The 24,950-nt window shown below is 43.3% G+C and overlaps 1 protein-coding gene across 3 annotated transcripts in view; it reads right to left on the bottom strand.

Moving 5' to 3' along the window:
* Window positions 1–970: 970 nt before the first annotated feature.
* Window positions 971–24,950, bottom strand: part of LOC129181006 (septin-7-like) — a 46,997-nt gene continuing 23,017 nt past the window's right edge. For all 3 annotated transcript variants that reach the window (XM_054775580.1, XM_054775579.1, XM_054775582.1), the window contains exons 5-13: window positions 23,200–23,334; window positions 19,947–20,064; window positions 19,011–19,100; window positions 15,499–15,595; window positions 5,058–5,109; window positions 4,661–4,786; window positions 3,522–3,657; window positions 3,047–3,192; window positions 971–2,740 (exon numbers count right to left, since the gene is read on the bottom strand). In XM_054775580.1, coding sequence (XP_054631555.1) covers window positions 2,701–2,740; window positions 3,047–3,192; window positions 3,522–3,657; window positions 4,661–4,786; window positions 5,058–5,109; window positions 15,499–15,595; window positions 19,011–19,100; window positions 19,947–20,064; window positions 23,200–23,334 — 940 coding nt within the window. In that variant the 3' untranslated portion in view covers window positions 971–2,700. The remainder of the gene's footprint in view (window positions 2,741–3,046; window positions 3,193–3,521; window positions 3,658–4,660; window positions 4,787–5,057; window positions 5,110–15,498; window positions 15,596–19,010; window positions 19,101–19,946; window positions 20,065–23,199; window positions 23,335–24,950) is intronic.

The raw sequence follows: 24,950 nt of genomic DNA on the forward strand, positions 1-24,950 counted from the left end.
ACTAGAAAGAAAAGTATTCTGAAACATAAAATGTGAGTTGTGGATACCAGCATTTTGTGAATGTTTTGGTAAAAGAAGCATATTTTATTTGTTTGGGTTGAAATAAGTTATGAAAATCATTTCTACAAAAATGAGTAGCTCGTGGCCATTTTCATTTTCTAAAAGTAGCTCTCACAAGAAAAAACGTTGGTGACCCCTGCTGTAGGTAGTATTTTGTAATAAAACTATCTTCTATCCCTCCAGACAAGGCCTATTTTAAATGGAGTGCAATCATAAGGCATCCTTGTATGTAAGACTGAGTATCTCTTTGACAGGTAGTGTGTCCTGGCCTTTCAGAAGTTAAACTATATTCTCCATGTGACTTTATTCCAATTTGTGGCTATAAAATAGCTAGGCGTTGTCATTTGGCTTCTACAACATAACAAGAATGTCTAGCTTGCGATCAATGCTTCCGTTTGCCGACGACGGACAGCCAATAGCATTGCAACAGTGTGGCTTGCTGTCCAATAGATGGCGTGTCTAAATTGCTTTTTTATTTTGTGTCTTCAAATGTAGCTGTCATCAACTATTATCATAGCTTACCCCGCTCTTGAATATGAAATAAAGGAAACGTTCTGGACAAATTCTCTTCCACGATGTGTGCCTGAGCGTTTAGTGCAACAATGTTATTTCACAAATAAAATGTGATGAATTAAGATGTATTTGTTTGATACATCAAGAATTGTCTCAGTGCAGAATATCAGGGCGTGTGTCCAAAGATCATCTACTGTATTTGTTGGCCCTTGGAAAGCAAACCAATTTTTGAGATCTATTAGATATTAGACTATGACACTAGTTGAGCATATATTGACTTGCACTCCATCGCTTCCTGTACAAAATGTATCCAAGTGGTCAGGTCAGTCACAGCGTGCGCAGAGATGAGACACTTCAAACATTTGAGGGTAAAAAGGATACCTGGAGGCTGAGAGTGTAACCTTGGCAACTTTAATGTTGTCAATGTGCAATCAGACATGGAATACTTGAGAAGAACAATGGGAAAGCAACACACACATATCAAAAGGTACATAAAAAAGGCTTTTGTCCAAAGTTCACGGAAAACTTGCGGGAAGTGAAAGCTGATGGAGAGATGTGGGAAAGTCAATGTCAAATATTTGTAGGCCAAACTATATTTCCCGACAGTAACATGCCGTTATTAGTGGCATAAGGAAAAGCAATGAACATTATGTACACAATATACTGTATATGTTACCACCATCAAGTCATTTTTACCTGCTAGCATCTACAGTTCATCTTGTTGGAAATGCATTGGCGAAAGTCAGCTTTTATTTTGAAGCGTGCTGCCTAAGTTTGATAGAAAAGGTCTCTTTGCGTGCCTCTGTAAGATGGCACACACGTCATGTGACACATATTATTAGCCCGTCAGCAAGGAAAACAATCTTCTCAACATGTCATCAAGTTCAAGTTCTTGACAAGACTCTCTGCTTAGACCAAACAGTAAAAAGTAGGGTTTTTTTGCGGTGGAGGGGGGTTGTGTAGACATCAATGAGGCGTTTGCATAACATCTTTAGGTCAAATAGGAAGAAGCACAACATTTACTGAAAAACACAACGTCATCAGTAGGCGCCTGCTTTTTTTCCTCTATTTCCTGTCGTTTCTCTCTGCTTTTCCTGTTCATGCTTGGCTATTGTCTAGCTACGGGGCAACGAGGTAGGTGGGTACAATTATTCTGATTCGTATGCCCGAGTTCTCCTGTCTACAATCTGAGGCAGGCGGATCCATCTCATAGCCATACCCGCACAGCATCGACTTTGCCGATACTCCTCACACCAGCTCAATCCAAGTTGATACAGCCTGCAGACCCGATACAATGTCAACATCATCGACACATCAACTGCCAATACCAAATTTATGTGATGTCGATATTGCCGATACGGGATATTACTCCTTCCTAGCGTTCATGTACTTATTTCAAGTATTTATTCCTTGCACTTAGTTTTTTAGGAAGGTCTTTGTTATGATCTGTGGTGTCTAGTCGCTCCGTTTCCTTTTGTTTGTGACTTCCACAGACCTCCGTACTCTCACAGCTTTACCTTATTCACTGGAAGGCATGGAAATAGTGTGGAACAGCAAGTTGGCTCCATTCTGCTTTGACAGCCTTGCATGTCCAAAAATATATTTGATATTTTTCTCCAAAAATAGGGTGTCCCCGTCCCCCAAAAATCTCATTCACCATAAGTCCATCATCATTCATAAGTATGTGACAACACATCAAATCAACACAATTTGGACATGTTTTGAAATATATACTGTACCACAACACGTGTATACATGTACGAGGACATGAGTGGTGTACCGGGTAGGACAGGTGTACATACGTATGAGTGGTGTACCGGGTAGGACAGGTGTACATATGAGTGGTGTACCGGGTAGGACAGGTGTACATATGAGTGGTGTACCGGGTAGGACAGGCTGAGAGGAGGTTACGTTTCTGTCATGGCCGTTAAGGAGAAATGTGTGAGAGGAAAATGTGAGGGTGTCCACGCTAAGGAGCAGCATGCGTGTGTGTTGGGAGTGTTGCATAATGTTGTGTTTTCCAAAGTAGCCATATGTACTGTAAATACGTATATGTGAGAAAGAGACAGAGAGAGAGAGAGAGAGAAAGCACTGAAGAGTAACTAAAGAGGAAAGACATTTCACTCTTCAAAAGATTTTTCCTTTCTTCTTGTTCTTCTCCATTGTCCTACGTGAGAAAAACACAAGAGTTGATTAGACGCGCTTGTATCGTCCATGCTACACCGCACTTCACTCAACACGTCTTTGTTCTACATCCATTTCTAATCATTCCAATAACAGTTATAGAGTAAAGAGTAACTGCTAGAAGGAATGAGATTGAATACTCTACATAAACACATATCATAGCATGCCTGAGATAGCATTCAGGTATGATTGACAGCAGCATGTTCCTCTATGACAATAGGAACTAGTAAACATGCTACAGTATATACAGTATACAGTACGCAGCTGCTTCAGAGTGTTGGTTACTGACTTGGAGGCATCCAGTTTCTGCTGCTCAAGGATTCTCTGCTGAGCCTCCCAGATGGCTTTCTCATCTTCGAACACCCGTCTCTTCTCTTCCAGTTCTTTGTACTGCGCCTCCAAGTTGCGTTTCATTTGCTGGTGACGCCGCTCCAGCTGAGGATCAGAAGGCCACAGAGACATCAGCACCCAAGCGCCTATCTCACTCACAGGGCCAGAAAACGTGTGGAACGCACCATGTGACTGCACCACACGCAGTCGCTTACATGCTAACATACATGCTAAAGCATACTACTTTACACTTGTGTATAACCTGGTGCAGTCCATTTTTTGGACTTGTGTGCGCAATGATTACATTTGACTTTTTTTGCTCTCGTTTCAGTGCAAACAAATGTGCCAGTGCTTTTGGCCGTGACCCTGTATGGCTATGTAAGTGTTACAGTATATACTGTATGTGTATGTGCTACGTAGACTCAAACATGTACCTCAGCCTCTGAATCCTTCAGTTTCTGCTTCTTCTCCTTAACCTTCAATTCAAAGACCTGCTCCATTTCTGCCTCCATCTTCTTCATTTTCATCACATGCTCCTTCCGCTCCTCCTCCATCTGTGCCAGGGGACTCCTGGACAAAATGCTTTCATTTCAAAAGCTTGCTCTACATACATTATGCAAAGTGCATGCACACCTGCATACGGCGTGGACAGCGTCCTGAAAATCACATTAGCAGCCACTGTCAAAGTAACAGACGTTTCCTTTAACGCCACTATGATGCGTGTTTAACATGCGCACGTCCTGTCCTGTCTGAGCCTCAGCCCACCCTGTAGTTTGATGTGGATGTGGAGCCGCAAGTGGGACCTAATATAGATGAGACATGGAGACGGAAAATGGTATTTTGATTGGTAAATTTAGCTTCAAAGCCAAGACCAAAGTCATTTGTGTCTACTGTCGCTGTATGTTGAGTTGTCACAGAGTACGCCGCCTGCCAAAGACAGGTGAGAAGGTACCGGAGCACTGCTGCTGGTTTTTATTGTCATTTGTACAGCGGTACCTCGGCATGCGAGTGTCCCAGTTAACAAGCGTATACAAACACTCACAGTATTGTCATTTGTACAGCGGTACCTCGGCATGCAAGTGTCCCAGCTAACAAGCGTAAACAAACACTCACAGAGTTGCAACGTTCATCTTCATTATGCTGATTACTGATAATCTATATCAGCAGTAAGATGTGTGTTTTCTTCACTTGCGTTTCTTCTTCTATTATTTCATGAGGATTTGGAAAATGTGCCCATTGCTGAAAGCTTTCAAATATGTTGCCTTGACTTTGTCTTTTGCATCATCACTTCCATTTCTCGTACGTGCATAATGTTTGATAGCGAGTGCTAACCGGACTAAAACACGCCTACTGAGGAATGATACGTAATTACCTTTATTGAACTAAACTGTCAATTGTTGAATGGTATCAAGTACTTTGGTGACCTGTAAACTTTGACAGTGTGAATGAGAAATACTCATCATTCGTGCTTAGTATACAGGAGTAGTTTATGAAAAAGAGCGCACCTCTGATACAGCTACTACATGTACATGTACATGTACAACATACATAATATTGTAAATACGGGTCTTACTTGGTCAGTTGTCCCTTGGTCTTGGTGGTGTCCATGCCGTGACAGGTGATGGCAGCTAGTTTCTTACTGCGGTAATTTTCATAGTGGACGTTGTTGGTGACATCCTTCAAATCCTGCATATGTGTCCTATTGGTGGTGGTTACACACAAGAAAGTATTCCACACGGTTTACTCAACATGTTTTTCACAAGGCTGTAGTCAGTGCGTGGTGACCGTCCGTCGCCAGCACGCACGTGAATTTGCTCTTTACTCCTCGCCAGCGCCAACAAGTCCATTTATCGCGGCCGGCAATGTTATCCACTTGGTTTTTGTTTAGCATGTGGTTAAGTGAGTTACTGATCTTCATGACAGGCCTAAAGACCCATCAATTTCACAGGTGAAACGTGCAAACGGCCTACCTGATTAGCATGTTGCGCAACACGGTAAAGTCGCAGTGCTCCCCATTCTCCACTGAAACACAGGAAAAAGCAGGAAAGCACGGAAATATTACCCCCTCATACTGTCAACAAGAGGGGTGTCACCGCACACTTGCATCACCACACCACAACATATTTCAGCATTACTCTCTCCAAAATATAGGAGTGGACAAACGTTGGAAACGTTTTATACGTCAGTGTGCACGACCTAAGCGTGATGCTTTGAACTTTTTTTTCCACAAATTGAAAGAAAAAAAGTGGTAACAGTTGACATAATGGGTTGATAATCATTTATGTTGATGTTGTAGGAACAAAATGAATTTACTGAGTGGGTAAATCATTATTACAAGTACATTTTAGAATGTGTTTGCGTTGATGTTTATTGATTGAATTATTGTTGTCTTAAAATAAGCACAGTCTAGATATAACTGTTAATCAATGAATCTAATAACTTAGTGAATGATTACAAGTAGTTTATAGAAATAATGCTTGATTAAACAGTTAGCGGAGTGGATGAACATCTGTTTAAGTGTGTCAAAGGTTAAACAGAAATACTGTTGGCCACAGCTTGTGCACACCAGGGTCACCAGCCAGGTAGGGCCCAGAATGTAGTCGAAACAGATAAACATTGGCCGGATCAAAGAATGTTTTGTTTAAGTCAACAACTACACTAAGTGTTATCGAGACGGCGAGGTATCCGGCTATCATCTGCTGGTGCCACACAAACTTTGTCAAAGAATCTGGGAGAAATATCCTTGGAGAGACTGATGCCAATGGTCTGAGCAAAAACAGTATAAAAATAACTATGGGACGATAGGGGATGTCTCCCACTTTCATTCGTCCGGAAGAAGGGAACAGGTGGATCAAACAGAGACCAGGATCCAGTAAGCTGCGGAGAACTATCCTGTCTGAGTTATATTTCAATTATTACGTCTGATTTATCTTTCAATTGTTATTTCTGACTTAATCTTCAATAGAATTTGACGTGAGAGTCTCCCTTCTCATAACTGGAGATTAAAAAGCACGCGAAGGGGAGGTGAAATTGGCTTAATTAATTTTCCAAAGTGGTCATTTGACCTTTAGGATGTTGTGGAGAATTTCATCTCCAACTATGTGTACTTATGTAAAGGCCGAGGCTGTCAAATAATTACACATTTCCATCAAATTAATGACAGGTTTAAAATGAATTAATGACAATTAACCGCCGGCTGCAACTATGTGTGGAATATGCCAATTTTGACTGTATTGAATGAACAAAAACAGTGAAGATAAAGATCAATGACAGCAGACAATTATATATATGTATTTGTACATATTAACAGCTCCAAATGAACTGAAAATACAAACTCTAGCTAAAACATAGCACTTATTTGCAAAACTCTCATAGTAGCACAGCGTTTGAATGACACTAACTGTGTTATGAGCCATGAAGGGCTGCGTTCAAAGACACGTCATTTACCTTGAATTTTGAGTGTAGATGTATCTTCTGGGATACTGAAATTCATCAAATTGTACCTCCGCATTTAGAGTTACGTTGGTGCAGTGGTTCTCAATTATCCTCTGTCATGCCCCTGCTAGGGTACAGAAATGTTTTCGCACCCTCCTGATATGAAATACAACTAAGAAAATGTATTTATTAGTACTGTGCTGCCTGAACGGGAAAGTGAAAGCCGTGAAATCCAACACAATGGAGAGCAGTGAAGCATATTCAAGAGTCAAAGTACCACAAATTCATACATGTTGTTACAAGTTCTCCCTGCCTCTCACGCTCACCCTAACAGTTCATCGCGCCCTGGGGGGGCTCGCCCCACTATTTGAAAAGCACCGCGTTAGTGAGAGATAAGCATATTGGCTTATTATTTACCCTTTCCAGTTTATTTAGACCTCACACACACATACATAATAAAGACATTAGTGTCCGTGAATGCATCTCGCATTCTCGGCTGTGACAAAGTGTGGTTCCGAGGACGACTACAGGTGCGTTTGTGAGTTGGAGGTACATATACGGTGTTGGAATTGCACTGCTGTTGATGTGTTCAGGTATGAATAAAATTATTAAAGAGCGTCGCACTCTGTGTGACCGTGTGGGGACGCTACACTATGCTTCCATCCATCCATCCATCCATCACACAGAGGTGCACCTTGACATGATGCGCATGCGTTAGTGACGTTAACGTGCTATTTTCGATCATCCTATTAGTAAAGACATAAAGAACTACACTTCCCGGGATGCTCTGGAAGTACTGAAACAGATGCTACTATCACATGTTTTGCTATGCAGCCATGGTGTTGTGATGTGTCAAATCTTAAGCACGTTTGATCAACTCTCTTGGAAAGGTCACTCAGTAGGTTGGTTTGCAAGGTTTACAGCGTGTGCGTTTCCAATCGTCCACTTCCGTATTTCGTGTATTATCATTCACAGTAGCCACGCCATAGATCTCAGTCTCATTCCTCTTTCCGCAAGACAGCATGTCTCTAAATGAGAAATATCGTCACATTTTAGTCCCGTGCGATACCCCTAGTGAACGATAAGGAAATATGGAAGACATATGATGTTATTTATGCTACGGAGAAACACTACTTCTTTACAACATACCACACCTACCGTAAGAACTATGATCATGATGACTGCAGCCCATTGGTTATTCTGACTCGATGGGATGAGTCATGTTTCAAATTAGTTTTGTTTTGTTTGATTAGACATGGAAATTAACATGATTAAAGCCCTTTAGACATGGCATAACACCCCTAAAGTCACCTCAGTATAGTAGACATAAGAGAAAATAAGATATACAGGAAATATTCACATGTCAGCAATGGGAGAGTTCCTTGTTGCTCTTCCTTTTTTTACTTCCTGTTCTGTGCGGTACTTCCTGCGGCGGTGTGTAACATTACTGATACCTTAGTGACCAATGTAAAAAGCTACATATCATCACAGTGTCTTTCAATGCGTCTTCTTAATGCCTCATATTTATATTTTCTTCATTTTAGCACTTTTATGCATGAAAATGTTACATTTTTCTCCAAAAGTATCCATTTGCTTAAATAAGCATATTTTTGGACTAATAGGTGAAATTCCACCACCAAACAGCAATGCTTTCTAAATGAATCTGTCTGAATATAATTATATCTTAAGAAAAGAGAGAATACGTAATGATGCGTAGAGCCTCAGTTTCCCCAAGTGTGAGGCAGACTTTTCTGATGACATTGCCTCACAGAAAAGGAAAGTGAAAGTGAAATTAGTCCAAGTCCAAGCTGCTTAAACGTAGGGCCCCAAACAAGGAATCTTAGGGAAATGTGAATGAAATGATGTCATTGTGACGAGAAGGGTCTGTGTGGGGAAGCATTTCCCCGGCGGACCGAAAAACACTAACCGCCCCCTCCCGAACTAAACATGTACTGTAGACTTTGCAACCTAGAACACCGGCGAAAGTTGGAGGAAAAATCCTCTTACGGAGCGTGACTGGAAGCTTGCAGGGTTAGCTTGGTTAAGCAGAGCATGCGAGTGCGGCTATGTGTGCGTGACCCAGGCTGGATGAGTATATTTTCACCGTCTTGTGTTTTGCCGCTTGAGTGTAAGCGAGCGTTTTACGATGCCCGCCGACGTCGTGCAAGTTCTGAGCGAGAAAAGACGAGAGGCACTTTTATTCTTGCATCCAGCTTGTCTTAACCGCCAATAAACGTTCCAGTAACACGGTGTAAACACACACACACACGCACTAGCATGCTCTGCTAAACTATGTTAACCCAGCTAGCTTCCGTTCACACTCTGTAACAGGAGTTTCAGGCCGTCGTGTCAACATGTTTAGCTTGGGAGGAGGGTTAGTGTTTGTGGTGACATGACGCCACGATTGAGCAGTCTGCCGGGGAAACACTTCCCCAAACCAACGTCCCTTCTCGTCACCATGACCTGTTTGGTAGAGTGAGAGGGGAGGAAGTCAAACGCACGTCAATATATCGAGGCAGGCAAAATGATTGAGTTTGTCTTTATTTATCTTGTGGATATTTGATTTATTGATTATCGGGAAAGGCCAATATTTCATTAATAAATGTAAGGATTTTAGCATTTCATGCTGGTGAAGTAAGTGCAAGAACGCAATTCTACCAAATGCAAAGGAAATTTTGAAAAAAATAAAACATTTCATAGGGGCCTACAAATGGCACAAGCACTATGAAATGGAAAGTAATAAATAAGTGTTAAGTGTAGTGCCCTCATTGGTGACAATAAGACTGTCTCTCTCCCTCACTTGCAACGCCCCAGTGAGGAAGGGATACAAGTAAGGAAAACTTGTTGGTAGGTAACTCGGATGAAACAGAAGACTTTGAGGCTACCATGTGGATTGTAAAAGAGAGGATATGTGCGCTCGATGGCAAACGCTAGCATTACATTACATAAAGTGAAAGAAAAACCCATCTTCTTCATGACAGAGTTAGATGATTATGAGGTTTTGGTCATGGATGTCGATCAGATGGGATTCTGCAGATAGACTGCTGAAGATGATCCTATGATATATAAGGTGATAAACAATATTCTTCTTGATTGCAAACACTGCTCCTTATTGGCCCACTGGTGGAGTGAATAAGGAGGACACCTTACCATTGATGAAACTTAAGCAGTTCTGCCCCTTGGTCTCCCAAGCCAGCCATTGACCTCCTGTCTCTTCTAGAGGAGGGAGTTCTGACGAAGGGGAGGGGTACGGTTTTTCGGTTACTGTCTGTTGCCCGGTGGGGGCAAAATCTGGGTCTGGAGCGACTGGGGCTTTTACGTGTCAGACGCTGTTTCGGACCCAAAATCAGCCCAGATTTGGCCCGGATCAACACCATAACCTGCATGTGTCCAAGCTGACTGGCTTAAGAGTGCAGGGGTTATTGAGGGAGTGAGGAGGTTGGAGGGTGTTTATAGGAGGAGCTATGCATGAGCAAACGTTGAGGAAAAAACAAGGGATCTCATGGGATCCGAGGAGGAAAAGCAAGCTAGAAACCATCGTCAACAGATTCTACTCATTGACTTAGGCAGAAAATACCTGATGAACTGTTGTCAGCCCGTTACGTTATCCATGGCTATTTGTTGGATTCATCCAATTCCAGTCATCAGGTGTTTTGGGCCTGAAAGCTTCATATAGAAATCATCAGTGTTTTTTTTTTTTTCCTCTGTGATGATTAACTACAATGAAATATGAGGAGTTAAAAGCATACAATCTCTTTTTGGAACATGCAAAAGCGTGCGTAAACTAGATGCTTTGCTGCTAAAATCCTTGCACTGCCCATGTATGCAAATGAGTAACACCCAGCTGCACGTTACATGAAAAACTTCAACTTTGTCAGAGTTGTTAATGTTGTAATGGGTCCCAGCTTTGCCCAGTCACGTCATGCCTGCCCAACTGTGACGGTCCATTGGCATTCAAACATACGGCTTTGAATCACATGGTACAACAGGGCAGACATCACTACGAAAAAGCCATTGGTGCAAAGACAGGAGCCATGGTGACAGTAATGCAATGCAGCTCTAGCGTCAGCACTAAAGAACCACTCCTTTATTTCCCAATGAGACTACCACAGCATCAGACCTGGGACAAAACTACTGATGTTGCTTGAAATAAAAAGCATTGCACCATCATGTCCAAAAGAAATACCAAAGAAATCACAGGCTGGCTTGATCTTAAAAATGTACGCGCCTGTTGCCAAACAAACGTCAAAAAAATGTCTTTAAAGGAACGTTGCACTTTTTTGAAACATGAACACATGCCTTTCCCTTTTGTGTGCGTTCTGAAGAGAGAACAACAGTTAGCTTGAGGGAGCTAACAATGGATGTAGCGGGACACACCTATTTACACTATGACGCACTCTACAAAATCTCTAACAAGGTTTTATGGATTCATATCCATGTTGTGAGGATGTAGTAACATGGCCATTCATGAGCACATAGCAACACAGATGGGAACTAACGTACTTCCATGAACAGCAGCATAAAAAGCGTGTGTCTGTTTGCTAGTACTAATCACAGCAGACTTCGTGAGAGCTTTTGGCCAAAGTGAGGATCCAGAACCTTATCTTTTTGAGCCTGACTATACGGAGGATGAGCTACAGCTTGTCAAGTCAGATATCCCCTTGTGCTAGGCAGATCCAGCTCTAGTGAAATACTAAGCCAGTCTCATAGCATGTAGCATTACATCCTTTGTTAGCTCCCTCAGGCTAACTGTTTTTCCCTTCAGAGCGCACGAAAAGGAAAAAAGACATGCTCATGTTTCACATAATGATTGAGGATGATGGGCAAAATTTCCCCCCAAAAGGTGCAGCGTTCCTTTAAAAGACACAGCTGACATTATTTTGTTTTTGTTTGTTTAATTTGACATCAAAAGGTCATAGTTGTACCACAATAAAGTTTTAGTTTGACATTCCAAATTCGATCGTAATTGTACGAGAATGGTGTGGATCTTCTGCATCAAACAGGTCATAATTTTACAATAAGTGGTTATTTTACATTAAAAGATTCTAATTTTACATCAAAAGGTCACAATTTGTATGAGAATAAAGTGTTGTTTTATGTCACAAATTTGATCGTAATTGTACGAGAACAGTGTGGTCCTTTTGCTTCAAAAAGGCCGTAATTGTACAATAACTGAGTAATTTACGTTAAAAAGGTTGTAATGTTACATGAAAAGTTCATCATTTGTATGAGAATAAAGTGTTACTTTTACGTCACAAATTGGATCGTGATTGTATGAGACCAGTGTGGTCCTTTTGCATCAAAATGGCCGTAATTTTATGTCAAGAAGGTCCTAACTGCACAAGAGCTAAAAGATTCAAATTTTACATCAAAAAGGTCGGAATTGGACGAGAATAAAGTTTTATTTTTACATCACACATTAGATCGTGATTGTACGAGACCTGTGTGGTATTTTTGCATCAAAAAAGGCCACAATTTTACATCCAGGAGGTTCTAACTGCACAAGAATGATGTGGTTATTTTAAGTTAAAGGTCATTTTACATCAAAAGGTGGTAATTGTACGCCATAAAGGTCGTATGTATTTGTTGTCCTGATTTGTCAGTGAAATTGCACAAGCATCAGATGCGATGCTGCAGTTTAGGATTCTTGTTCTACTAGAGATCACGTGGTGTGGTAGCAGTAGCCAATGAGCAACGTACTCCAGCAAACAGGCAGATGGCTGGCTTTGACATCCACCACATTTGCGTATGTGTGACCTAATGGCATTCTGAAGCGGACATTTCTCTTGAAGTCATTGCATAGCTTGCGATCAGTATCACGCCCCAAGTCTGATAAAAGCGTTGGTTTGACCATCAGCCTAATGGTGAGAGAGTGCAGCAAGGAAAGGAGTGAATGAAAAATGAGGGGAAACAGGAAGTAGTAGAGGTGAGAAAATGGGCTTCAAATTAAGACAAGGCTGGTTTTGTTTACCAAATATGCCCTCTGTCAGTCATGCATAAGAACAGACAAAGAAAAACAGAAAAGGGAGAGAAAGGAAAAAAATGAAAGAGTGAAAAAGACTGATAAATGGCCAACCACATAGCACAGAGCAATAAAGGCGGTTTGACATTTTTTTGCAAACAAAGCTGGATGGAAGAGAAAGTAACAATACATTTCCAGCTAATAGTGACACATAAAACTCTTGAATCTTGAATGTTCATCTCTGTCCACCCAAGAAATAGATCTAGCCTCCTTTTCCACAATCCCTAACACGGGAAACACCAACATAGCCACAAGGCGCGTTTAAACTGGATTTGTTTGGCGATAAAATAAAGTATCATCTAAGGTAATGTAGTCCATTAACTGTCACACTTGTGTTTAAACCCTAGTTACTCCAGCCGTGCAAAACCACACTTCTTCTGTCCTGACTACTCCAGTTAAAGTTGACACCTTTATGTCAGGGGCCAAAGGAACTCCCCCAGGTCTTAACATCCGGGCACACCTGTGAGGTGGGGTGGATGATCTCAGCAAAGGAGAAGCGCTCACTATCACACATTTAGACACATTTGTCAACAATGCTGGAGAGAAATGCTGATATTGTGGATGTGGAATAAGTTTGACATCTTTCACTTCATCTCATACAACATGGGAGCAACAACAAAAGTGTTGCGGTTCTATTTTTGTTGAGGGTATAAATGATCCAAAGGACCTAAAGTGTAAGGTGGAACAAGAAATTTGCTGGATTAACACTCGTTCTCGTTTGTATTCAGGAAGGCTATTTTGAAAAACAAAGCATTTCATAGAATAGTTTGCAAGCAGACTTAAGCAGTACATTTAAGCAGTAAAAAGGATCAAAATCATTTGAATGAGAATCCCTGATGACAATTGAGCTCCATTCACATATATCTGGACAAAAAGTACAACAAAGTCTCACACCAGGGTTCAGGAACCTTTTTGCCTAGGGGAGCCATGATACACATATTTGAAAATGTATTTCATATTTTTTTAACATTGAATAATAAATGAATAAAACTAATAAAAAATAAAAATGATTAATAAACTAAATGTGTGCATTTTTAAGCAAGACTGACAATTTTAGACTATGATAAGTCTCTGGATTTATTATTTTAAATAATCTTGTCACACTGAAGCTATCCAATAATTCTTACAATCCAGTACTTCTTACAATGAATGTGACTTCTGGTGCTTTCATTTTGCAATCTTCGTCGTCAAAAGGGTTTGCTCTGCAGAATTAGCCAGCTGGCTATTTGCTCATAAGGAGGGAAGTGTACTTCTCGACATCTCAATGTAGGCTACCGGGTAGGCGACCGCATTATCCGGTAATAGTCAAGTTTTGTTGTCTGACCTGGAAACTATGGGAAGGACACCTGGCATCGGCTCTGGCTGGCCACCCGCATAGCTCTACAAAATGGATGGATGCATGATCCAAGTTTTACATTTTGAAAGCCATTTTTAACACAGTGATTTCTGCAATGTTTCACTTTGAAATGTCTGTGGAAAAAAAGTCAAATAAATCCACCCTACAGTATCCAGACACGTCTGAGAGCCAGATGCAGTCATCAAAGGGCCACATCTGGCTCCTGGGCCATAGGTTCCCTACCCGTCTTACACCAAACTCTCAGTCCCACGACAAGGCTCTACTACACATAACATAAAATCCACAAGCTAAGGCTAAAAAGACCAAATAACTGATGTTCACTGCTATTTGCTTTCCATGTGGGTGCTGAGTTTACTTGCAGTCATCATGTACGGGTGAATATTCAATTTGCTACCTTTTCCCAGAGAACACACAGCTTCAGTGAATTTCTTAAACAATACCTGAGTGCACACTTGACTTGATTTGAATGATGTTCCCTCATTTACTCATGGTCAAAATACAGTTCAGTGTTCCCTCGCTCCATCGTTGTTGTGTGCAATTTTAGCACAAGAAGAAGAATTGCATTCTGAGAAAATAGAGTGTTGTAGTTCTGTGGTTCAGTAGTTCTGTAGAGCTGGCGTGACTCTCTCTTCCCTCTCTCGTCTGCCTGCATGCCATAGTCTTCTGCATCCAGATTGATTGATTGACAGTGGTCTACAGCCAATCTCCTTCATGTCTCCTGCAGCGTCATTGCTAGCTTGCTTGTGGTCTTTGTGTGTTTGCAAGTTTCTCCCCGACAAAAACCCACGTCACCGAAACGTTCTGCACCCAAAAGGCAGAGGAAGCCAACCGTGGCACAAAAAGCCGGACTTGTGGACATGTTGAAGGAATGTAGAAGTTCTGCAGCTGTAGGGCGCTATTACGGAACAAATGAATCTTTGGTTGGAGGAGGAGGAGGAAAACACGACGACAGGAGGGATATGTTTTAACAAGGATACAAAAGCATTACGGTACAGCGGAGCGGCACCAGCACCAGCAGCAGCACCAAAAGGCACGGCCAGAGGAGAGAAATATGCCTGAGTCACTTCATCATTTCTTGCATGATCATTCAAATTCAAACGAAGGTTTGAACTTTTTGGAGTGTGTTTAAACAAGAGAGAAATGTGAATGCCTGTCTGAGAATTGATAGTATTTTGGGAACCTATCCCCTGCGATAAATGAGGGAACACTGTACGTGAATTTAATTAAAACTTGTCCACCCAGTTGTTGTTTTGAAAAACAATTGAAGATGTACATCCTGGAAAAAGAAAAACGTTTGAGGGCCAAAACGAATGTGGCATTCATGTCCATGATGAGTATATGTCAACCTCAGACCGCAACTGGACACTCAAAGCTCAAAAACACCCAGACAGAATTGAACACCCACAAATAGGGACGTCTAATGTGTTTTCACTGGACTCACCATTCGCCCCCACTTTCAAGAAGCTTTGTATTTCCCCGAGTACACTGAATAGGAGTTACTTCTACTTCCACGAAATTATGTTACTTCAGCTCCAAAACACTGTAGCACATGCTTTACCATCCAAAGACATCATGCTTCCTTTCTGCTTCAACCTACCTTCTGCCACGCCCCACGGGTACTGGCGACCTCTGACCTTCTTGCCATTCACCTCAATGACTACGTTGCTGCCAACGACAGCCAGGGGCATCTTCTCCTGGCGGAGGGTGCAAAACAGAAATGCATGTTTTGCTTGAGTAACGACTGGCATTTCTTGTCGTCTTTTCCAATGAGGGAACTTTTCATATTCTTCACATGCTGCTTCTTAGGCCACGTGCACACTGCAGGGTACGATGCAATTGGGTTTTTTTGTTTTAAATCCCATTTTTTATGTGGTCGCTTACATTACCAAAAAAAAAAAAAAAAAAATGCGACTAGTTCCCGTGAAGACAAAGCATCCACGAAGTGGACGTGCATGTGCAAAAGCACGCAAGCAGGCTGGTATCAGCGATACGATCTCACGTACAAATACACCTCATATGTCCGGTAAATGTGCAAAAGTAGTGCTCTACTCACACTGGATCGGTTTGCAGCAGAGTGTGAATCAGCATCTCCAAGTCTACGGTTCTCACTTGGAAATGGGTGAGCTCCTGCCCCAATTGGAGAAGTTTAAGTACCTTGAGGTACTTAAGTACCTTGTTCACAAGGGAGGGAAGGATGGAACGCGAGATGGACAGGAGGGTTGGCGCAGCTTCTGCAGTGATGCGGACTCTTCACGTGTCCGTTGTGGTGAAGAGGGAGCTGAGCCCAAAGGCAAAGCTCTCAGTTTAGCGGTGGATCTACGTTCCTGCACTCACCTATGGTCATGAGCTCTGGGTCGCAACCAAATCGAATCGATTATGAAAGCTGTTGTAATGAGTTTTCTCAGTAGGATGTCTGGGCTCTCCCTTAGAGATAAAGTAAGAAGCACTGTCATCCGAGAGAAACTCTGCATTGAGAGGAGCCAGATGAGGTGGCTCGGGCCTTGGGGAAGACCCAGGACACGTTGGAGAGACCATGTCTCTCAACTGGACTGGGAACGTCTCAGGATCTGCCAGGAGGAGCTGGACGAAGTGGCTGAGGAGAGGGAAGTCTGAGCTTCCCTGCTTAGGCTGCTGCCCCTGCAAAGCGACCTTGAATAAGTGAGAGAAGATGGATGGATGAAGACATCATAGCCATTTAGTGATTTATTTTAAACCCTAAAGTATACTGATGTAGCGGGATGATTTACAACATCAGCAAAAGGACAAAATCATACTATATGTGAAGTATCAATATTTTCAGAATTGCCTTTAATTGATTGGATTATAATAATGGATTAAATTTCATAGCGCTTTTCAAGGTACCCAAAGTGCTTCACAACGACGTGAAGCCATTATTCAATCACTCCTCAGTCACACACTGTTGGTGGTATCTACATCTGTACCCACAGCTGCCCTGGGGTAAGTCTGACGCAACCGTGTCTGCCAATTTGCACCTATGGCCTCTGTGACCACCACCACACATTCATTCACATTCATACAGTAGTGAGGGCAGCACTGGAGGCAGGGTGGGCCAAGATCGAACCCTCAACCTTCCGGTTTCGAGATAACCTGCTCTACACCTCCTGAGCCACTGCCGCCATGAAGAGCTCGTATCGGAAGTATCGATATTTGTGTATTGAGCCGCACATCACTAGCGTGCTCTCGTTAACGTGTTTGTGGCAATTTAGAGCGTTTTGTGCAACAGGAGTCGTTATTTTCTCCAGCAAATGATTCCGTGATGAAGGAGAGAGACGGTAGGAAGTTTGGCTATGGTAGTTTAGAAACAAGTAGCCTCCATGTCTGTTCCAAGGAGCATGTGAATGGAGGTCGGAGGCAGGAGTGGTGAAACACTGACGAGCGCTGCTTTACTATCACCTTTTAAAAATCTTTTTCGGACGAGAAGAAGAACTTTTGCCTGCAAGTCTAGCACGATAAACCATGCCTTTCCATGACGTATGTGTCAGATGTATGCCACCTGAACGTTCAGATTGCAGTAGATGGGATACATATCTACATACCTGAGTCGCATTTGAAATATTCAGAATTATACTGTCCCAAAACCAGAATTTCTAGGCGCAGCCAAGGTGTGGAGGGAGTCCAATTCGGTGGCCTTAGGATCTGGTCTCTGCTATTTGCGGATCACGTGGTCCTGATGGCCTCATCAGGTTGTGACCTTCAGCATTTACTGGAGTGGTTTGCATCTGAGTGTGAAGCTTCTGGGATGAGACTGGGCACCTCCAAATCTGAGGCCATGGTTCTCAGTGGGAAAAGGGTGGGTTGGGAATGAGGTCCTGCCCCAGGTGGAGTAGTTCAAGTATCTCGGGGTCTTGTTCACCAGGAAGGGAAGGTTGGAGCGTGAGGTCGATAAGCGGATCGGCACAGCGTCTGCAGTAATGCGGTCACTGTACTGGACCATCGTGGTGAAGGGAGAGCTGAGCCGGAAGGCAAAACTCTCAATGTATCCTCCCCCTTTTATGTTCCTACCCTCACCGATGGTCATGAGATTTGGGTCGTGACCGAAAGAAGGAGATGGTGGATACAAGCAGCTGAAATGAGTTTCCCTCATAGGGTGGGCTGGCCTCACCCTAAGAGACATGGTGAGGAGCTCAAAGTGCTCCTTCACATGGAGAGGAGCCAGTTGAGGTGGCTCGGGCATCTAGTCCGGATGCCTCTCGGACGCCTCCCTGGTGAGGTGTTCCGGGCACGGCTGGCCAAGAGACGGCCCCGCGGCAGACCTAGGACACGCTAGAGAGATTATGTCTCACAGCTGGCCTGGCTACACCTTGGTGTCCTCCCGGTGGAGCTGGAAGAGGTAGCCGAGCTTCCTGACTGAGACTGCTGCCCCCGTCACTTGGACATGGATAAGTGGAGGAAAGTGGATGGAGGGAATTGTACTGACACACTGACAGTAAAAAAATTAAATAAAATCTGATACACATCACATATAAGCAAAAACATGAAAATTGACCAGCAGTGTGCACGTAGCCTAAATGCTGCCACTTTGGGTCCATGATTTTATAGCCGTGATGAAAAGAAAAGCAGACGTAGGGTGAAAAACGCTATTGAATTGAAGAAGACACGTTTCCCTGCATCATGTCGCCATGACCACTGGAGACAGGAGGAGAAGAGCTGCCATGTTTTGCTGTGGCATGGCTCCGGTGTCAGTTATTCAACAAGCTCGTCTATTAGGCTCTGAGAAAAAGTGGAGCTGCAAGCGTTGGACTCTGACTAAGGCAGGGGTCTCAAACTCGCGGCCCGCAACTGGACATCGAAGAGTAGTGTAACTGCAGCCTGCAGCATCAAGGCAAGCTCAGTGTTACTTCCATACTTCCAGGGGCAAGTAAACACCAACAATGAACTACCAGTGGTGTTATCACATGGATGTATTGTGAATGGTATCGTATCGTGAGGTACCCTGAGATTCCCAGCCCTACTCCCAATACTTGATGCAGCCCAGCCTCACCCACACTCTACCTCCACTGGCCCCCAGTCAAATTGAGTTTGAGACCCCTGCACTAAGGGAAGGACCAACCTTTGGCATTCTCTTATTCTACGTTTGTGGTCCAGTACCTTTATTTTGCGGATCAGCTTGTCCTCATCATCATGCGTGTCTGGGAATTCATAAATTTTGATCTTGTGCTCCTGGATCTCTTTCATTATCTATGGAGATAGAAAATGTATTCAAATAAAAAGTAGCACAAATCAACACCATATTTTCTTTTGTCTGGTTTTGTGATTTACAGTCAGGTGCATCATACACACTACTGATCCAAATCTTAAGAGCAGTTGAAAAATGGCTAGAATGATCATGTTGCACATTTGGATCTTAATAAGGTTTTAAGTAGAGCTACAATATGCAAAAACAAGAACAGAAAAAGACAAACAGACTTTTTTTTTTTTATTCTGATGAAAAATAGGAGTCTAATGTTTCTTTCGGTAGGTGCCATGTTTACTGTATATAGCCATGGAACACAATATTCTGTGTGCCTTGAAAAATCAGTCAAAACCATCTAAAACGGCCGCTCCTGAGGGGGTTAAATTTTGTAAAATGGCTGGGACTGAATGAGTTAAGTGTTAATTCTTAGTGACTTTTCTGTCAACAGGAACCTGAGAGTGCTCCAGGCTTGTGACAACTACAGTATACGCTGCTGAATTCAATGGATGGAGTGATGTGGAATAAGATCGGGAGCTCGGTGAACTCGCTTACCAGTACCTTGCTTGTTGGGCGGCTGGTTTGCTATATTCATTGAGCCTATTCAGCCTCCCGGGTATGTTCTTGATGTTATTACATCATTTGTGAGCTTAACATAGCAATCCAGCCGGTTGCGTGTGCTATTGTGTAGTTGAATAACTTGCTTTTGTGGATGAAATGACTCTTCTTAAATTTGTGAAATAAATACAACTTATAGACCGGTGCGATTTACAGTCTGGGAAATACGACACATTACAGCAAACACGTTTTTTAAATGTGTCTTTGCAGATGATTGGCTTACAGTGCAAAAATACCTGTTTCTTGAAAAGTTGGCATTCCTCCGGGGTCAGCGTGTCGGCTTTTGCAATAAGTGGAATGACATTGACTTTGTCATGGAGCCTCTTCATAAATTCAATGTCAAGTGGCTTCAGGCTGAAAAACAAACAAACAAAAACAAACAAACAATCTGTTAGTACAAAACCCACTCAGCACTGTATTCAAGCCATCACCAAATTGCAGACCTCGGATCCGGACCCAGTAATGGTCCTTCACGGACCTGTGACCAATTAAAATAATATAATATATATGTAAATATAATAACAACAACATAAAATCATGGTCGCAGACTGATCGCAGCGGCTGTTTGTGGGCATTATTACTTCAGTTATCACGGTTACGTGAAAGCAAACGCGGTGAGGTCACTCAAAGTGAGATGACATCGTTTGTTTACATGCAGAGAAGTGAATGGGAACCATGGCTTGCTCAAAAGTAAGAAAAGTTGATAGAAAAAAGTCAACGTTTAAAAGTGAATGTATGGATCATTAGTCCAACCTCAGCTACAGGAGGTGCAATGTGGTTTTGGTCCCAGTAGAGGACCACTGGACCAGCTCTACACCCTTGCAAGGGTACTGGAGGGTACTTGGGAGTTTGCCCAACCGGTCTACATGTGGTTTGTGGACTTGGAAAAGGCATGGGACCGTGTCCCTCGCGGTGTCCTGTAGGGGGTGCTGTGGGAGTACGAGATTGGTGGCGCTACTACGTGCCATTGGGTCCTTGTAGAACTGGAGCAGGAGCCTGGTTGGCATTGCCAGCCTGTTCCTGGTGAACGTTGGCCTCCGCCAAGACTGCCTTTTGTCACCCATTCTGTTCGTCATTTTCATGGAAACAATTTGTAGGTGCAGCCAAGGCATCGAGGGAGTTCTGGGGCCTTAGGATCTGGTCTCTGCTATTTGTAGACAATGTGGCCAGCTGTGATCTTCAGCATTTACTGGGGAGGTTTGCAGCTGAGTGTGAAGCTTCTGGGATGAGACTCGGCACCTCCAAATCCGAGGCCATGGTTCTCAGTGGCAAAAGAGGTCCTGCCCCAGGTGGAGGAGTTCAAGTATCTCGGGGTCCTGTTCACGACTGAGGGAAGGTTGGAGCGTGAGGTCGACAGGCGGATCAGCGCAGCGTCTGCAGCAATGCAGTCGCTGTACCGGACCGTCGTGGTGAAGAGATTGAAGCGGCTGAAATTAGTTTCCTCCATAAGACATAAGGTGAGGAGCTCGGTCATCCAGGAGGAGCTCAGAGTAGAGCCGCTGCTCCTTCACATGGAGAGGAGCCAGTTGAGGTGGCTCGGGCATGTAGTCCGCATGCCTCCCTGACGCCTCCCCAGTGAGGTGTTCCGAGCATGCCCCAGGAGAAAGCTCCTGAGCAGACCTAGGACACGCTGGAGGGATTATGTCTCACAGCTGGCCAGGCAACGCCTTGGGGTTCTCCCGGTGGAGCTGGAGGAGGTGGCCAGAGTCAAGTGGCAGCCAGCTTTCAGGCGCATTACACCACCTACCGTGTTGGAGTGTGGCTCAGAATTAAGAACATGATACGGCAACCGGATCGGCCCAATCTCGTAGTGGAAGCCGATATTACCCAATCTTTAATTATCCAATCTTACGGATTGGCAGACGATCCCGATTTTCTGATCGGACCGGGACAACCCCACAAAAAAACATTATTTTGATGTTTTTTTGTGTTGTTTATGTGGTATAGTTGTTTACATATTTGCGTTGTCACAAAACCAAAAAAGATTTGTCTCAAAAGTGAAAGTTGTGTTTGAAATGTAACTTTTCACAAAAAGCTAATTTACTGCCTTTTGTAGTTGGGAACTGATATTTTCCTGAAACTTACCTTTGTTCCACTGCTGATTACTAAAGAACAGAAAAAGGTCGAAACAAACTTCTTTTTCCTGATGAAAGGCGGGAGTCTCATGTTTCTTTGGTAGGTTCCATGTTTATATAGCCATGGAACACAATATTCTGTGACCGCTCCTGAAGCGGTTGTCGTTTGAAAAATGGCTGGGATTGAATGAGTTAATATTCCCATGCGGTGGCTGTGGCATTTGGCTTTTTTCTTCTACTACACTACCTTGCATTGCTCATCACGAGGCTCCCCTCTTTTGCTGTGTGTATGCCAGCGGCCCCGCCTCCCCCCATGACTGACAAGAGGTCTCACTCTGTTGTTTCATGGAGTTCCTTTGTTCTATGAAGCGTGTAGGTTCTGAACCAATGCACAGAGTGAATCCCCTTCCTACCTGTTTGGAGGCGAGAGACGAGACGCATGCACATGGCAATATATGGTGGCCATGTACCGTAATTCATTTTCACTTATCATGCGATTCATTTATTGGTTTATGATGGCAACTTTGTCTGTGTGTCTGTTTACAGCGCCACATGTAGGTGGGCCTACTGTATTACATCCTTTTCACCCACTGATCTGATGTGTAGATGGGCCTAAATCGCCACTGTTAATTTTTGCCTAAACACACCTCCCAAAAAAAAAACAAAAAACAAGAAGTTGGAGTTGATGAATAACGCTGAAAAACAAAAGAACTGTCACTGAAAAGAGATGGACACAAAGGGAAAATCCAAAGACTGCACTGTAAAACACATTACTACACAAACAAGATCCAAATGAAATATCCTATTTAATAATATCAATATCTGTGTTCTACTTTTCAATGGAAGAAGCCTTCTCAGTGCCAGTAAATAGTGTTTCAGTGTTAGTACATATTTTTCTACAATGCCAAATTGCGTTTTCAATTCTAAACTTCAAGAAACATGACTGCTTGGAGTGCGAAGCCCACTGTTTGAGTTTACTAGAATGAAACAATAGAAGTAATGTACAATTATACAATGGCCACATCATCAAGCAAGCTGCAGCTTACACACATAGAAAGCACACATCTTTAATTGACACAAGATGCCGTTAGATGCAGCCACATAGCCACACATTGCTGATCCACTCAGGAAAGGGAAAAGCCTGAAGGGAAAAGCCGTAAGGAAAAGAAGAACCACCACCATCAGGCTAACCACGTTACCATAGATTATTTCAACAATTTTAGTAGTGCGCCAACATATCGCAGTGTTTTGATGCTAAATTGAATCATGATTCAAAACAGTATACTCAACTTTGTTTGGCGGCCTTCAATGCACAGTAGTTGCTGTGAGACTCCTACCTAAGCGCCCTCTTTGTGTCGGCCTCCATCATTCCCCTCCACATCACAAAGTAGAACTGGTTTCACGCTCCACCTACCCGTGTCCCGAGGGCGCAATGAAATAAAGACAGCAGTGGACCCTATTATCTGGCATTGATCTGCGGTTCATCCTCGATTCTGCGTTCAGGAAGTCCTCGCACTTGCTGTCAATATAGCTGATGACAGGCTGCCAGCTGCAAAGAGCAGGAGAAACTCAGGAACACTTGAAATACAACACATTGCTAACTAGGCCTGTCACAATAATCAATACATCGATGAACTGAATGATGAAAAAAAAAAAAAACTTGGCTCCACTGCCCGAGGCAACTCCATCAAAAATTGACGGAGGTGTCTCTGGCAGTGGAGCCTTTGTCCCGACAGCCAACGCTTACTGAGGCGTTTGGTCAGCAAAGTCAATACAAACAAAACAATGCAAAACGGTGCACCCTCACTCGCTACGTTGCAAAAAAAAAACAAAAAAACAAATGCAACCATTCAATACGGTTATACAGTATGTTATACTTTTTCAACAACATACACACGGGCAAAAAAAATCTATTTTGTTCAGAATTTCTAGGTGCAGTAAAGGCATCGAGGGAGTCCAGTTCGGGGGCCTTAGGATCTCATCTCTGCTATTTGCAGACGATGTGGTCCTGATGGCCTCATTGGGCTGTGACCTTCAACGTTTACTGGGACGGTTTGCATCTGAGTGTGAAGCTTCTGGTATGAGACTCCTCCAAATCTGAGGCCATGGTTCTCAGTGGGACAGGGCGGGTTGGGAATGAGGTCCTGCCCCAGGTGGAGGAGTTCAAGTATCTCGGGGTCTTGTTCATGAGTGAGGGAAGGTTGGAGTGTGAGGTCAACAGGCGAATCAGCGAAGCGTCTGCTGTAATGTGGTCGCTGTACCGGACCGGCATGGTGAAGACAGAAAGCTCTCAATATAGCGGTCAATCTATGTTCCCACCCTCACCTATGGTCATGAGCTTTGGGTGGTGACCGAAAAAGGGGATGGGGATGATACAAGCGGCTGAAATGCGTTTCTTCCGTAGGGTGGCAGGACTCACCCTAAGAGATAGGGTCAGGAGCTCAGAGTAGAGCCGCTGCTCCTTCAAATGGAGAGGAGCCCGTTGAGGTGGCTTGAGCATCTAGTCCAAATGCCTCCCGGACGCCTGGCCTGGGAACGCCTTGGTGTCCTGCTGGTGGAACTGGACGAGCTAGCCGGGCTTCACTACTAAGACTGCTGCCCCCACGATCCAGATCGGACCCAGATACGCAGATGACAAAGGAATGGAACAAACAGGCAACTTCTGTGTCAAGCTAATGTGGCTCACACAGGTACACTAGAGTCCCTTGATAGAGAGAGTTATGATGTGACGAGTCGAAAAAATACGGTCACGTGACTCGTGGAGCCATCTTGGGGCCAAATTCTCATTTGCGTTGGCCTTTATACAACAGAATACAACACTTTCTTGGCCATATTCTTGTTTATTCACCAAAAATGCCGGGTTGTTGTGCATTTGGATGCACAAATAGACATGACAAGAGTTTCAAGCTGTACAGATTCCCTTCAGATCTTAACAGACGGACAATTTGGGAGAATAAAATCAACCGTTTGGGCTGGAAGCCGAACTCGTCTTCAAAGCTGTGCGAGGTAGGTCAATTGAGAGTGTTCGGTCCCATGTGTTGTATTTGGTGTTGTGAATTTCTGTTTAAGGTGAATTCCACAAATACAAATTACAATGATTGCAAAAAGTGACATATAATACAAAAATATTGAACAATTGTTTATGGCTGGGACTGGCCATTCACC

Source organism: Dunckerocampus dactyliophorus, chromosome 5 (assembly GCF_027744805.1).
Source record: "Dunckerocampus dactyliophorus isolate RoL2022-P2 chromosome 5, RoL_Ddac_1.1, whole genome shotgun sequence".
NCBI lineage: Eukaryota > Metazoa > Chordata > Actinopteri > Syngnathiformes > Syngnathidae > Dunckerocampus > Dunckerocampus dactyliophorus.